This window comes from Manduca sexta, chromosome 6, assembly GCF_014839805.1.
Source record: "Manduca sexta isolate Smith_Timp_Sample1 chromosome 6, JHU_Msex_v1.0, whole genome shotgun sequence".
In the NCBI taxonomy this organism is placed as follows: Eukaryota; Metazoa; Arthropoda; class Insecta; order Lepidoptera; family Sphingidae; genus Manduca; species Manduca sexta.
The window spans coordinates 8,163,514-8,180,109 of record NC_051120.1 but is presented as its reverse complement, the minus strand read 5'-3'; the positions used below and the strand labels follow the sequence as shown (position 1 = coordinate 8,180,109).

At 35.9% G+C, this 16,596-nt stretch overlaps 2 protein-coding genes and 1 long non-coding RNA gene across 4 annotated transcripts in view; 1 reads left to right on the top strand and 2 right to left on the bottom strand.

Annotated features, from left to right (window-relative positions):
* Positions 1–1,310, bottom strand: part of LOC115451838 (trithorax group protein osa) — a 111,047-nt gene extending 109,737 nt beyond the window's left edge. The window contains 1 exon segment of the mRNA XM_037447506.1: positions 82–1,310. Coding sequence (XP_037303403.1) covers positions 82–633 — 552 coding nt within the window. The 5' untranslated portion in view covers positions 634–1,310.
* Positions 1,311–1,878: 568 nt separating this feature from the next.
* LOC119193496 lies at positions 1,879–2,872 on the top strand. Its single transcript, XR_005113971.1, has 2 exons — positions 1,879–2,169; positions 2,453–2,872. It is a non-coding gene; the product is annotated as an uncharacterized LOC119193496 (long non-coding RNA).
* A 108-nt stretch (positions 2,873–2,980) lies between these two features.
* The window catches only part of LOC115454674 (katanin p60 ATPase-containing subunit A-like 1), a 37,621-nt gene continuing 24,005 nt past the window's right edge, over positions 2,981–16,596 (bottom strand). For both annotated transcript variants that reach the window (XM_037447103.1, XM_037447106.1), the window contains exons 3-10: positions 10,798–10,924; positions 8,656–8,810; positions 7,786–7,950; positions 6,967–7,088; positions 6,288–6,467; positions 5,208–5,366; positions 4,493–4,716; positions 2,981–4,026 (exon numbers count right to left, since the gene is read on the bottom strand). In XM_037447103.1, the coding sequence (XP_037303000.1) occupies positions 3,828–4,026; positions 4,493–4,716; positions 5,208–5,366; positions 6,288–6,467; positions 6,967–7,088; positions 7,786–7,950; positions 8,656–8,810; positions 10,798–10,924 (1,331 nt within the window). In that variant the 3' untranslated portion in view covers positions 2,981–3,827. The remainder of the gene's footprint in view (positions 4,027–4,492; positions 4,717–5,207; positions 5,367–6,287; positions 6,468–6,966; positions 7,089–7,785; positions 7,951–8,655; positions 8,811–10,797; positions 10,925–16,596) is intronic.

Below are 16,596 nucleotides of genomic sequence, written 5' to 3'. Positions count from 1 at the left end.
GTTAATATTTTTTTCTTAACTATTTAAAAATTGTGTACACAGAAGCACAATATTTTCGTCATATAAAAATATTAATCTTACCGTAGAATTTCTATAAGGGCTTCCTTGAGGATTATAGGGCGGCATGGGACGCGGTGGCCAGCCGGGGCCAGGCGCGGGCCCATAACCCCCTGGCGGCTGCTCATAGCTGTTCGGATAGCGGTGCGGCGGGCCCCCGCTCGACTGCAGCAACGAGTTCAACGTCGGCGTGGGCCCCGGCGCCTGCGACACCGCCTGACCCGGGAAGAAGCGTGGCTGCTGCGGCGGTGCTCGCGGTTTGCCGGGAAAACCGCCTCGCGGCGCGTAATACGGATCGGCGCCTTCCGGATACCTATACGGGCCGTACTGGTCCACCAGCGGCCGATCCCCGGGTCGGTCGTGGCCGGGCGCCTCGCCGCCGTCGCGTGGCTGGCCCGGTTCGGCCGACATAGGCGATTTGCTCTTTGTGTTCACGACGCCATCGGGCGGAACGCGCCCGACGGACTTGTCGGTGCCGTTTTGTAACAGAGCGTTCCGAGATTCACTGAGCTGTTCCGGTGGATTCTGCTCAACGTTCGCTTCGCTACGCTGGGACTCTGCCTGCGTCGCAGCCATGTTCGGCTGGCAACGGCCGTCCCTGCTTACACTCGCTCTGGCGATCGACCGGCTCACTTACGTTACATCGAAATCGGGCGTCGGATTGCAAAACCGCGACGCGGACACTTCCATCACTAATAAACAGATTAACTACACACAAAATGTAACGCGGAACGGACGAAATATCGTTCATCGACGCACACACATCGATCACATATCTACTTCATTGGCGTAAACGAGGTTAGGGAAAAGGTTACATATCTAGCAGGCGCTTTTGTCACGTCATAACAGAACATTTCATATCACTAGCACGTTAATAACACTCCGCATACGTTCACTTATGATTAAACTCATTCCCGTATCCGTAAACCGGCGAAAAACTCAAAAACAGAACAATAGAATCACGAAACTTCCAAAATTATTAGCGTCCGCCATTACGGACTTGAAATTCTGCAGCGCTTGACGACGCTTTTGACTATATTCACTTCGGTTACAGAAAATAAATGTAACAGTTAATTGTAAACAAGGATAAGTGAGTACCTCCGACTTTTAACATTTTTTTGTTAAAATAATATTTTTATAAAACAAATACCCTAGACTTCTTAGACTTGGGAAAGTTATCGAAATTATTATCTGTAGATGTTTACATTTTTGTACTATTGCGACCACGTAGTTACTACAGTAGTGCCAACCGAAACATAATTGTGACAAGTTCCGCTGGCGCCAACGCTTTCATTGCAAACTTCACGTCGTATTCTTGTCACACAGCGGAAATTGCCATATTAACAAACTAATTATTTTGTCATGAACGTATTGTATTTTTTTCATTTTTTAAATAAATGTAAATCGACACGATTTTTAAATATAATTACCTATTAAAAATATATATATTTTTAACCAGCTTTTGTTGCTCTTTTTTCTTTTTCTGTTCTTGTTTGATTCAGACATATTCCACAGATAAAAAAAACCCACCGGTGGTACCACGGTGCAGTAACTAAAAGAGGTAGATGCATAAAATTTACTTGAAACTCTTGAAAGAACAATAATATCGAATATTTACTTTATTTATTTTTTTTTTTTCTCTCTCTCTGGCAAGGCGCGGTTTGCGCATCTGCCAATGTCAACGTTGAATATTTATTTAATGAAACAATAATTCATATTTAGAATTGTTCATTTTATAAGTTTCTCATCTACACAGAGAAAATATCAAATTTACTATGACTGCACAGCGTTGTCTATTGTATATTATCCACTATCGTCATATTATATTTTTTAAATATTTTACAAACTTGTGCAACAAATGTATATCAATTAAAAGGAAAAATATCGGAATAAAGTAGCTAAGTGGAGCTTTATAACTTTGCTGCTTATTGAATTCGAAAACTCCGATATTTAAAAGGCCGAATTATGAATGCCGGGTTCGAATTATAAATACTTGTTACACGCCACGGCCTACGTATTGTATGTATTATCTGGCAAATAGAAATATCTAATAAATAATCTGTTGTCTGTAAATAGGCACTACACAGATTAAATTTTTTATAGTACAGCAAGGTAACATTGAATTTCCCTATGTAACTTGTAACAAAAAAATATACTAATAGTTTTAGGATATATTTAAGAATATGAAGGCTGTCAGGTGCTATATATTGTTCATATAATAGTATCCCTTTATTATTAGGTAATGGATTTGTCGACCCTATCTTCTGTGTACATTGTAGTGTAGATCGACAATTCTGTCACATAATGTTGTGTTACGCTAGTGTGTTTCAGATTTTCGCCGTAACTCAGTTTGTTATAACTTTATTCAATTTGCTTTTTTTAATTTGTTTTTCAGGTTGTCGACAATCGAGCTTGTGATGCCCCACTCGTGGCACCCGTAAGAACGTGTGCCACGAGTATTCGGTGTTCTATAAGAATAGAACACCGAATATAATACAATCACACATAATTCCAAAAACACTTGGGAGTCGATTGGAAAGGGATGAAAATAAAACGAGGAGGGATAAAAATAAATCTATATCTATGTTTTGAACTCAGTTTGAACTCGAGCATAATCAACAAATTGTTTGTAGGTATGACAAAGAGTTTTTCTGGTTGGTCTATTTTCGCTATGGACCAAAAAAAAATCGAGATTATTGAAAATGGCCGTTACACAAATGGCTCCATTTTAAATTTATTATTATATATGTACGAATGTAAGACTGCATAGAGTATATTTATATGAACACTATAATAAAAAAAGACAACACATTTATTCAATTGATTTATTTTTGTTTTATCATTATACAAGTTTTGTTAATTTGGTTGCAAAAATATTTCAATCTTCACCAATTATGACGAGTTATTTAGTTTTGTATTAGCATTTTCTGTCAACGTTATATGAACACATTTTCTATACATACTTACTATTTATTTGTCGAGCAGGCATTAGTTGTTAGGTTTAGGTACGCATACTCAGGTGGTTAAAGTCATTAATAAAAATGTATCCTACCTCGGCGGCCGGGCGAACTTCCAACGAATATTTCCTCTAATTTAATTGAGCGAATCACTAAATATAAATATAAAATTCATCTCCTACAGTAACATAGTTTTGAAATAAAAAATCTATAAAAAGTACAATATAAATTAATTATGGCATAAAATTATAACTAAGTATAAATCTCAAATTTAAACCAATTAAGTACAATGCTCATGGTATTTTTAATAAATTTCCAACAATGTGATGACAGATCTGGCGATTGTTATGTTCGTACTATGCATTCGTATCTACCTTGCTTCTTATATACATAATCGTTTATTGTGCTTCAAACTATTAAATGGCAGAGTCATACGCATTAGAAAAATTTTAGATAAAATACTAACAGTTCAAAAAGCATATTTACACTTTTATTTCCGCACAGGAATGATCCGATCGTATGTCACCAATATATTCTCACTTGATTATGAACAAACTCGAACGTGCCCATAATTTATACACATAATACTGAAACAGTCCAAATGTTGCTTCGTTAACTTAAATATACTGAGTTCATAAGGCAATTGTTTTCACATATCGAACACGTAACAACTCCTTATTAAAATACACATTTGTCTAGATTGTATTTTAAAAAGAAATCACAGATGCTTCCGTTGTGTTATTAGTGAATATTTATCTATATTTATCGTTGTTAAGTTTTTTAAACACTACACAATGTGGGTTATATTTCCAATCAGGAGGAGCCGAATTCTGCCATCCACGAGAGATACTTCTGTATGTCGCCCTTGGAGACGGACTTGTTGCACTTGGCGAGCGCCTCCATGAAGTCCTGCTTGGTGACGGGCAGGTCGAGCTCCTCCTTGGCAAGTTGTTTGATTTGTTCTGGCTTCAGACCAGCGATTTTCCGTCTCATTGACATCATTGATGCGTCCCTGAAGTAATAGTAATTAGATTTATCTCATTTGGATGAAAAATATATTTTAAACTACATGAATGTAAAATTTTATCAGGCTAATCGGTGTGCAAAATGGAATGCTAAAATAGTACGCGAGAGCAACTTTTCCTTTATTTATGACTGTTAATTCATTTTGCTCACAGTGTAAAGTAAGCTTTTCTTAAAAATAAATAAAATTGTCTCATCTCTGCATTACCCAAAGGTTGACTGTTAAAGAATGCCTCAGACATTAAGTATATTATATATAACATTCTGTATACACTTACTGATTAGATCATTTTCTTATTGTGATAAATGTAATGCAATGAACTACTCTGTAACATTTGTACACCAACTGAATTTTGTAACATTTAATATTTGTCTGCTTTTTTATACAAATAAATTTATTTATATATTTATTTATTTATATAAAGTTGAAATAAATAAACATCTAGTAAAATTACCTGCAAACATTTGTAATATCAGCGCCGGAGTACCCGTCAAGTTTCTTGGCGATGGCCCGCAGGTCGACCTCGGGGTCCACCTTCACCTCCCGCAGGTTGATGTGCAGGAGCGCCTCGCGTCCCTCCTGCGTGGGCAGCGGGATGTAGATCCGCTTCTCGAGCCTGCGTCGCAGCGCCTCGTCGATGTCCCAAGGGAAGTTAGTCGCCGCTAAGACCATTACTACCTGGATTGGAATAAATGTTATTTAAGACATTTTTGGCAAGTGAAAGTAAGATGGTTTTATAATAAATATGTAACAGGGTGTTCCTAAAGACGAGTCAATAGGACCCCCGCTTTTAAAAATTGGATATGATGTTTGTGATGTGCCTAAACAAGTACAGTAACATTGGTAATTCACAGATAGTACCAGGAACATGTACTATAAAAATACTTTACTAAACAACTGATAAAAAAAACCACTTATATTTACTGTAGAAGTTTAGTATATGAAAGAATCTCAGAAAGATCCTTAACATTTATCTTAAAAATATAAAATAAATGTCATTAGATTTTAGTTAGATAGGGTGTTAGAGGTAAATGCTGTGTTCACCTATTAGTAGCACACATATCAGATGCTGTTTTATTGTATTTAATGATGTAATATGTAGTGCTATTGGTGGACCTTATTAAATAAAGTAACGTTTAATAGTTTAGTAAGATAATAGAATGGATTACCTTAGCGGGTTCGTCGGTGGCGGAGCCGAGCCCGTCCATCTGCACGAGCAGCTCGGACTTGACGCGGCGCGAGGCCTCGTGCTCGCTGTCGGAGCCGCGGCGCGAGCACAGCGAGTCGATCTCGTCGATGAAGATCGTGCTCGGCGCGTAGAAACGGGCCTGCCATACAACACGCACGTCATGCATCGCCATTGTCAATAAACAATCCAAACCGCTTTTTTCGATCTATCTAAAAAATAGACCAATCAGAACAAAGTATTTTTTGATAAGCTTTCAAATGACTTATTTTCATAGGTCCGCTCTCGGAATCGAACTGAAGATTGAGATTGGGATCGTTTATTGAAAACGGTTGTTAATCAATACTCGTAGAATCTGGGTAGCGAGTAGCGACTAGCGATAGTTGCTAAAAACGAAATTAAATAATATCTCAGTAAATAAATATATTAGAACAGTGTTCGCATTTCATTGATTTCATAACTGTGCCTTAAATATTTATTAGTTTCATAAGTGCGAAAATTTGTAAAAAAATTCAGATAGATTTTATTACAGAGGAAAACTTTTACATTATTTCAAAGACACAAGCGATATTTCCTGTTCACACAAACATGATTCTTGGTGCAATAATCGAACTGCGCCACTTCTTTCACAGCCAGTTTATCGCTACCTACGCAATATAATAATACCAGTTGATTGAAGAAACTTAGTTATTAATGCAGTAGTTCTTAATTTAAATTAATTTAAAATTATATAAACTAATGAACAAGGTTCGTCAAGATTGATTTATAGTAAAAGTACGATAAATACAAGCTCTAAAATTAATTTAATAAAATCATTATAGTCTCTAATAATACATTTAGTGTTATTCATTCTAATTGATTGTGCAGTCATGTAAGTAGGAATTATATTTTTTTATTACAATTGAGTCACTAGAGGAGCACGCCTCTCGCCTGATAATCAACTATACGACAGCCCATAAACAGCAGCAACACCATACATTTGAAATACAAATCGCGTGGCATTCCATTGCGTTCGTCACTCTTATATATAAGATGTTAAGTCTCACAATGTCCAGCAACAAACCATTTCAAACAGCAACCGCACAAGTTTCTCCGACTCGCCGCGGTACTTGCTGGTGAGGGTCGACGAGGACACGTTGAAGAATGTGGTGCCGCACTCGGTGGCCACCGCCTTCGCTAGCATCGTCTTTCCCGTGCCGGGAGGACCCACCATCAGCACACCCTTCCATGGACGGCGAATGCCCTGGGAATAAGAAAAAATACTACTTGATGGCGCTGTGAGCATGGGGGTAGATAGTCATTTTACTTTAGTCAGTGTCCTTGACTAACAAAATAAAATGACTTCTGTGTATTTGCAGATTTGATAATTTTGGTCGTTTTTAAATTTATAGTAGTAGACTGCCTAAAATCACTAAGCGATTTGTTTAGGTCTTTACGGTCTACACAAACTGCTAATTTTGTGGGTTATTATAATTCTCAGATATCAGCTTTGTGTACGTTTTCTGACTTTAAAGCACAATATATTATTGATTTGGTCTTTTGGCGTATTTCCTATATGCATAGAAACAGCTTTATATGTCAAATTTTATAATTCCTCATTAGCTTTTTTCAATAATGTTAAGATTTCAGTAAAATATTACGTAATTCAATGCAAATAAAGAAAGAAAAATTGCGATGGACTACATCGGTACATTAACTATATATTTCCTTGGCCAGTATGCACTGAATGATTACGAACTAACTTTGAAGAAGTCGGGCATCCACATGGGCAGCACCACCGCCTCCTCGAGGAGCCGCTTCGCTTCCGCTAAGTCCGCTATATCATCCCATCTAATATTAGGATTCTTTTGTACTATATCTCTTTCTGTAAAATAAAAATATTTTTTATTAAAATATAATGTTATTTTGCGATTTTACTGCATTTTCTTTGAATTTGCATAAAATACTATCTATTGATAAAATAATATTATAAAAAAGTTTTCATTTATTATTCAAACCAGCTTCTGCGGAATCATAATCACTAAGCGTCATAAATAAGGAGTACTGCAGAGTTTCTTTATTCGCTGTTATGACAATCTTGTGTTATTCTTTAACAAGCGATTCTTGTAATTTTAACCGCTATCGTCTGAGCCACAGTAAAAATGCACCAATCAGAATATAGTTTCTATGAGATATTTACATAATATAACTTTGGTTACTTTATATTTACTTATCTATCTAGTAATTGGTGAATTGAATAGTCTACTGTAATCAGTTGTAAGTAAACATTTTAACATACAATAGCCGGCAAACAACTTCAGCACACTATTAATATTTTTTTGTACAGTCACCCACAAAAGTAACTTTTATAAACTTTTGTGTCCGTGCCGAGAATGACTTCACAAAAATAAACTTCAAAGGGTTTCATTTATTTAAGGTTAAAAAAACGATTAAAGTACACGTGTAAAAGTGTTTTGAATTTATGAATTTGTTTAGCTGCTTTTATATCTGACTGTACGTCAGTGTAGCTACACTTGTTTCCCGGTTATTATACTTCGGTAGGTAGCATTAATCCCACTCACCGAGCATGTCGACAAGATCTCCGTCGGCCGCGGAGGGCGGTTCGAACCTTCTCTCCTCCTCTTTGTGTTTCTCGTCGTCCGTGTCGCCGTTGTTGTTGTCGCGGTCCTGCTTCTCCTTGCCGCCAGCGTTGCTGTGCTCCTTGTTGCTCGTGTCTTTTGTTTTTGCTAAGAACATACGTAATTGAATTATGAACTGAGATTTAGTTAGCAAGAAAACTTGAAGAAGTAGACTGACTTGGAAATTTTGAAGCTTACAGTACATGTGGGAAATCGCAAGTTTATAGAATTATTGAAATAGCTAAGGTTAGCTTTAGAACAGTAAAGTAGAATAAAAATTCGTGATGATTATGATAATTATTACACAAATATAAAAATGGTTTAGTTCTTGGTCTGCAATCCACATTGCCTAACAGCTATTATCATTAAACAATCCCAATCTCAATCTTCAATCCGATTCTGAGAATGAACCAATCAAAATAACTCATTTGTAAGCTTGTCAAAAATACTTTGCTCTGATTGGTTCATTTTTGAGACAGATCGAGAAAAGGGATTGGCATCGTTTATTGAAAATGCCGGTAATCCATTATGAAGTTACACTTATGTTTATACCTTAAGATTTAGCGTTACAGTATAGAGGCTAGTTAATAGCAGAAGACAAAGAGCTAATGATGTTAGTACAAAATGGCTAAAATAAATAGTAATTTATTAATTTTCGTAATTTATATTTAATTCATTTTTATCGCTCTTCTTATTTAAGATTTAAACTTACTGATAAAATTGTGATTATTACAATGATAAAGTTACTGTGGTGATGAATATCGTCTTGAAACCAATAATTAACAAATTCCAAAAAGGAAAATAAATACATACCACTATGCGCCTTATTGGCCGCTAACTTAGGGTTCCTAACGTCCGAAGTCTTCCTTTGCGAGGTGGTTGCGTTCCGTTGCGCCGGGGTCGTCCTTTTGTTGTCTGTTCTGGCGTTGCGAGGATTGTTGCGAGCTGATTTCATCGCTGGGGGACCTCTGCAAGAAATATATTCTAACATAACTATATATCGAAATAATATTTTCCTGAACGTGAAAGAGTTCAGAACGCAATTTTTATTTTGAGTTTTATTTATTTTTATTGAAACTTATGTCAGTTTCTGAAATAATAAACACATTAAAAATATTAGGTTCTAACAGCATTTATTCTTCCTGATATTACTGCATACGTGTCTTCTTTTTATTTAATTGAATTTATTATGGTAACATTGTATATTTTTTACGGCAACACTCTGTGCCAATGATTCGCTGCCTAAGCTTACAACGTTAAAATAAAATAACTACAAAACCTTTTTATTACGCTCCACTTCCAACCTGCTAAAATGTCTAAGACTTTGAACAAATTAACAATACACGCGTTACGTTAGTCCTCAACGCGCCCTTAATTTATATTCCTTAGCGAAAGCATCCTGTTCGCGTCAAACGTGCTGTCGTAAAAACTAATAATTAATACCATATCTCTACGTCCGCTTTTCGAAGAAAGGGTCAGCGAAGGGCCTTGTGGAATACATATTGTTTACAGCGACATCTATCCGTAGATGTTTGTTTTCCTTTAGGGGAGACTTATGTTCAGCAATGAGTTCCTATTTTGAATGGTTGGTGATGGTAGTTGATATTAGCATTACTATAGTTGTTTAGTAAGTTTACTAAAGTCAATTTTCAATAAATGATGTCTATCATAATCCCTCGGTCCGAAACCGAGAATAGACCAATCAAAATAAGCCACTTGCAAGAATTACCAAAATAACTTGATTGTGATTAGCCCATTTTCGTTAAAAATAAATTTCGTTTCGTTAAAGTACCAATACTCGATAGCTCTACTTCTTCAACTAATCTTCTTAGAGAGTGAGATTATGCAAGATTCGAGGAAAGAACATCTATCGACAAAAATAAAAGGCAGTAATCATTGCAACGTCAACGATTCAGAATATACGATACGGACGAAATCTGAATAGAAATTGACCAAAACCTAAATAGGAAAAGTACTGTTAAACAATATGGTGACTACCTGATCACGCCAACAAGAAACCCCAAACCAAGAAGTTAAAAAGAAACAGTATATTTTTGAATAATAAAATAATGAACATGATTCACTCATTAGAGGTAAACGGTTTGACAGTCTATAAAATAATTGGACACGAGAGTTCAAAACTCCTTTCAACGGCCGATGCACGCTCATTAAAAGGACACTTGCCAAATAAAGCTACAGTAATGAACGACACTTTTGATCATTACAATATAACCAAATAAGGTTTTACAACTGTATTACTCGGTACATTGAATTATAATTACAAAGGTATTAAGTAACACTACGAAGTAGTTAAAGCACTCGGCAGTACATACAAAGCGAGTTTATTAATTACGAAAATTTGCAGATGTCGACTTGTGTGACGGATTTTACCGTGTTTATAATAAAGGCAAGCTGACTTCTGCTAATTTTAAACTTGCAGGACTTGCGACCAGTCGGATGAGTAGAATGAAATATTGGCGCTAGTAAACGCATCTGGCAGTTTTGGAGCAATATATTGGTGCAAGAACTTGCTAGTCCAAATATAACATTACACTTCGAGTTAAAGGACGAGAATATAAGTTTTATTTATTTTAATTTTGTAATTCTGCGACAATACGTCAGAGGTTTGAAAGTTAGAGACGAAGGATTCTTTATAGTTCACAACCCTATAATAAACAATTTCGTCTAATGGTAGATGAACTTTTAAACATCCATAATAGCAGAGGAATCTGCGAAGCATTGACGAACTTTGAGGAAGATATTACTGTAAAAGCACTTTATATTGCCAGAAGGAAACAATATCTGGCAGATGAGTAAGCAGATAATATTCGAACGGTAAACGCACGAAATCATTATGTTTGCTTCGTAACAATGGATAATAACTGACATCCTAAATATCGTTCAGAAGCCAACGGTCTTTCGCATCGCGTGGGCAGCAATCAGGGACGGACTTACTTGTGTTCAACGTTTGTGGGCGGCGGCCACGCGTTCGGATCTCTGTCCGGCGGCGGGGGCCATATGTCCGGATCGATCTCGTGTGGGGCCGGCCCCCACATGTCTCGCGTTGGCAGGTCCTCGTAATCTGAAAAATAAATTACCGTTGTAAAACCCGAAATATCCCGGAGCTGTATTCCGTTTTCGCTAATTAAAAGCATCGAGAAAAAAAAAACAAGGCACCGAAAGTTGACTGAACAACTTTCAGACGCGAATGTCGTTTGCGGTTTAACGTTGATAATGAATTTTAAATTAATGCAGAAATTCCTGTTGGACGTGTTGCTTGGAGAACGGTTGAACACACAGTTCCTTGCGGGATCGTTTTTTCTTACATCGATGTACGTCTTTTCGAAAGATGACTTAACTGTAATGCATTTAATTTTACCGTTGCAATTTAAATTTCAAAAAAACGGTAGGACAAGTAAAAAAATAAACAATAAATATTTTGAAATCGGACCAAACGTAACGTTTTCAGTACCCCTATCAATTCGAAAATAGTATCCGTTGTAATCGATTTAAATCCTTTTAACGAGAAGCAACATTAATAACGGATAATCGATACTCTTACACGTGCGATAAAAGGCGCGTATTAATAACATCGGTCGATAGGCAAATTAATCGACATTTAATCGTGAAAGTCTTATCTTCTTTGCATGCACGATCGGGTTCCACGTGAAACGCGTTTGAGTGTGGTTTGTGTAAAGTTGCTTCATGATCTACATTAGGTTCATTATGACCATCATTTGACACCTCTCCCTTTATAAAAATGTCATTCAATAAAATAAGAATGTAATATGTTCGAAAAATATTTTTTAAAAGTTAGAGTACAAAAATTAACAATCTTTGACATGTCCCACGATGTGAGGGGAATTGTAAGAAGTAATGGGACTTGGCAAGGGACAATAAATGGTTCTTAGGCGATCACACTGAACATAGAAATGCAACCGCAAAGCTGAATCTACGCTGGTGGGCATAGTGCTTACATTCCGGCAGTATCGACCAATGCTGACATATTTTTTTACAATAACTACTACTTACAATTTAACCAGAGGTTGTCAACTTTCTGACTATAAAATCCAAACGAAACTTTGAAGCAAATACTACAAAATTAAAAACATATGTTTCTAAATTACGATGCCCTAAAGCTGTAGATCGTTATATTTTTTATAGCATGCCATTTGTTACACGCGTGCTTAGGTTCATTATGTCTGGTCTAAAAGTTCGAACTGGTTCAGAAATAAAAAAAAAAAATGATTCCTACTTTCTAGCTAACCAACGATTCATTATTTTCTGTATATTATTTCTATAGTTTAAAAATGTTATATTAGAAAAACGGTGACGTGTCCCTTAAAAAAGATCTGGGGTCGATATTTGCAGAAACAATGTAAATTCTAGATTATTATCAAACAATGATCTTCTTTGTATTATTGGTTCTGTTTGGTACAATAAAGAGTATAAATGCTATAAAACCACAATAATGGTGACATCAGAAAATTTTATTTCCTAATGTCTTGGGTATATTGAAGTTTCAGTTCTATTCAAACTTTAATTAACGAGTACTACCGTTTAGTTACTCGACTATTACGAAGTTCTATGACCCGTGAAGGCTTCCAACGAGAAGGTTGTATGTCATGCTGGATATTGTATAACAATGAACCTTGTAATAGTGTGTAAGTAGACGGCAAATGATGCAACTACTGAAGCTGACATGTGAAGAATCAAGTCCACAGTAGCTGTTAGACAAGGTAATTTAGATCCAATTATTTGATACATTAAATTCTAAATTACTTTTACGTAATTAATATCATTAGAATTCTCATAAAGCTATTGATGTAAACGCACTTTCTTCAAAGAGATAAATATCGCTGATAACAAAAGTAATGTTTGTGATAAAAGAACAAGATGACGCATGCATACGAGATATTGCGAATATAATAATAAAAATGTTAATGCAGCAACGTATCATGACGTATGTGTTTAATTGAATCACATGACAGACGGCGATTCTCATTTTAACAAACCTTCAGCGAAGGTTGAATTGTTAAGGTTCCATTTAATCTCATTATAGACTCAACAGAATTCAGAATTTCACCGACTACAATTAGTGGAATGTTTGAAACTCAGTTTAGAAGACTCTTGTTAAATGCATGGGGACATGTAGATATATTATCACCTGGAACTAACACTGTTTGCACTTCATCCCATTTAGGGTGATCAAAATGTAAAGAAAGGCAAACCACGTCTAGATTGCAACGTTTCCATTTCTGCCATTCCATTTACGATCAACAAAATTAAAGATAAACAGACACAATCTAGATAGAAACATTTTTATTCAAATAGCAGTATTCCACTTTTATTATAAAGTTCACTATATGTTCTAGTTTAAAGTATATTATATTCAAAGATTGTTAATTATGTAATTATCGGACATAATGGTAGATGCTTTAAGTTTCAGATTGACGAGAACAAAGCTACGTAGTTGTATTTTACAATTAAGAGTTCCGAGTTGTTTTACTGTTTATAAGGCGCCGCCTCTCCATCAGGCAATTTGCTTCCTCGTCTCATCAATTACTAAACACCAAAAGTCCTCCACAATTTCTGCACCATCACATCCTAATCACATTTTTTTTTGTACAATCATTCAATCGACAATGTAATTTCACCATGTACCAACGTGTATACACGTCTCATTCCCATTGTGTCGTGTATGGGCGTGAGGCGTGACATAAGCGGACATTATCGGCACTAGAACGTCGCGGTACGAAGGTCGAACGAACGTGTAAAGTTCGATGACGCGCGTTGAACTTTTATAGGCTAACCGGCGATCGTCGGGTGTGCGGTTCGAATTATGAATCGTAACACTTCTTTCGGCGAAGGCAGTTGATTGTCTTCTGCGGTTATAAGTGTTGGTTTATGGCTTTTATTGCTTTAGACGTGCTGTTTTGCTTTGAATGTGATTAGCTCTATTAATGCCATTTAAATGTACGAAATAATTATTATTGACAGATATTTTGTATAACAAGATCTAACTAAAGACCATTATGTGATCTTTATTAGTCATAATTGCCAGTTTTCAGATACTAAACTAGCAAAAGCCACACTTCTAGCTAGTTGCTAGTTGGATCAGAAGAACCTTAGCCCAAACGTTACGGGTATATACCAGACACAAATCTATATCGCACTTAGCGTTCATAAACTTCCTTTGATTTAGCACACATCTAGCATCCATACCAACACCCGCTAAGAAAGTAGTCAACCAAAATAGCTTCCCTGAATCCGTATTGAGTTTCACTACTTGCGAATCTAATTAGAGAAAGAATCGAGACTCTTCTAATTGCCCCGCGGCGTTAGAGACGGGAAGACCCGAGTATTGAAATGCGGTTATCAGTACTGCGATCGATAATAGAATCCATTGTTTCGGAAGCCGCGTTATTAACTTTGCCCGTTTCGGTAGGTCAATGCCTTCGAGGTGAGTAATTGGGGCATTAAAATAGAAGATAAGCGGCATGCATCTAGACCGACCAAACATAATTTTGTTTGACTAACGATAGTCTATGAACGCTTCATTGTTGTACATGTCGGAAGATTTTATGATTCTTCAATTCATAATATGTCTGTATATGAAACGAGGATGTAAAATCGCGAAGACAAATTGCAAAAAGTAGGTTAAGTTAGGTTAGAAAGTAAGTATACGCGCGAATATTTTGTCAACACAAGAGGATTTTTGTAAAGTGACTGATTATAAAATTCACGAATGACATATTATAATATATGTATAAACATCAACAGCTATTATACAAAGCTAAGGAGTTTGTTTGTTTATACGCGCTAATCTCAGGAACTACTTGTTCGAATTAAAAACATCTTTTAGCGTTGAATAGCCCATTTATCGAGGAAGGCTAAAGGCTATATAATATCACGCTATGACTAATAGGAGCGGATCGTCAACGAAAAATGTTGCAAAAACGGGGAAAATTTATTCCTTTTGAGAGCTTCCTTTGCGTGCGCTGGGTAAACAGTTAAAGTTACGCTACAATAATGTATGACGGAATTGTTTCTCTAAGAAGTTTAAAAAAATATATTATAAAACCAAGCCCGCCGCCGCATGTCTGCCTGCCTGGAAGAGATAAACTCAAAAACTACCAAACGAATTTCTTAGAAATTTGGTATGGTGATAGTTTGAGGCCCTACGAAAGACAGGCTACTTTCTATCCCGGAAAAATATATAGCCGTCCTTTCTCCCGGAAAACCCTGTCACACGAAGCCGCGAACAAAAGCTAGTTCAACATAAAACATAGACAGCAACAACGTAATTTTCATGAATAGCTTTATCGACCCTATTCAAGGTTTAGTGAACTCTTTTTAAAGGTTTCCTCGAATTGACTATCATTTATTATCAAACATTGTTGTAATCAGTCGGTATAATTCGTATATGTACGCATGAACGTAAAACATTATTGGATACCAGTATGAGGGTAATTGCTTACAATTGGTAACTACGCTATTATTCTTCAATACCAAACCTGGGTAAGTGGTTCCATGTTACCTATTACTAGAATATGAATCACCCTTGAATTGCAACATTACAATATTTGACGTAGTAGACGCAAAAAGTATTGAAAAGAGAAGTTTACACCAAACAAACTTGCAGAAGTTGACTTCCGCAAGCGATTTTATCACGGAAACAATAACGACAAGCTGTATTTTGCAAATTTTGAAGCTAGATAGCACTAAGTAGAACTCATTCATTACTAGTTCTTGCCCTCGGCTCCTCCCGCGTTATAAGTTTTCCGGCATAAAAGTCCCGCTTTATAAATATAAAAGGGACTTCCTGGGATAAAAAGTAGCCTACAGCGCTCAGGAGTAATTTAGCTTTCTATTAGTAAAAGAATTTTCAAAATCGGCTCAGCAGTTCCAGAGATTAGCCCATACAAACAAATTTACAAAGTTTTCCTTTTTATAATAATAGTATAAAAGTATAGATTGCTGAAACAACATATTGCTGCCAGAACTTCCTAATCTAAACTTAGCTTTACAGTATTTTTTGTTACTTGTTTACCATTTATAAACCGATTACTTATTTAATACTCTATTATAAGACGGAAGCATTCGTTTATAAGTGTAACATATTAATTTCCCATAAACGTGAGGCGTCATTTATTTTTTCTCTAGCAGTCGTGTCGAAACGGTGTGATTTATGGAACATCTGTGAGAGTTTATTGTGTCAACATAAAGTTTCAAAGTTATTTGGAACATATTACGTAACATATTTTATAGAAAAAAATATAGTCATTAAACATTTTTAAAAAACATCCAAATTAGAAAGAACGACATGCGTTTATTACGGTAACTCACAAACATAAAAACATTTAAACATACATATAAACAGAAATAATTATACATAATTATAGTAATTTTGTATTAAAGTAAAAATAAGACCCTTAAAGTCTAACACATATTTAAAAGACAGTGGGTACTGCACGAATTGAACCCTTGTGTGAGTCCGCAAGTCCCATCTCAACTTCAAATGTTGCAGTGCTGGTTTTCAGATGGTCATCCTAAGTAAACGTGTATGCAAAATTTCATCGTAATCGGTTGAGGAGAACTGTTCTAAAATTCATTGGCAAGATTTAACCCGAACATACTTAAAAACATTGCAAGTTTAATCAAAGCTTGTAAATAATACGTGAAGTTGAAATATTATATATACGGTTTTATAAAAGATTTTCAAGGGGAAATTTATATTGAGTTTATGCAATG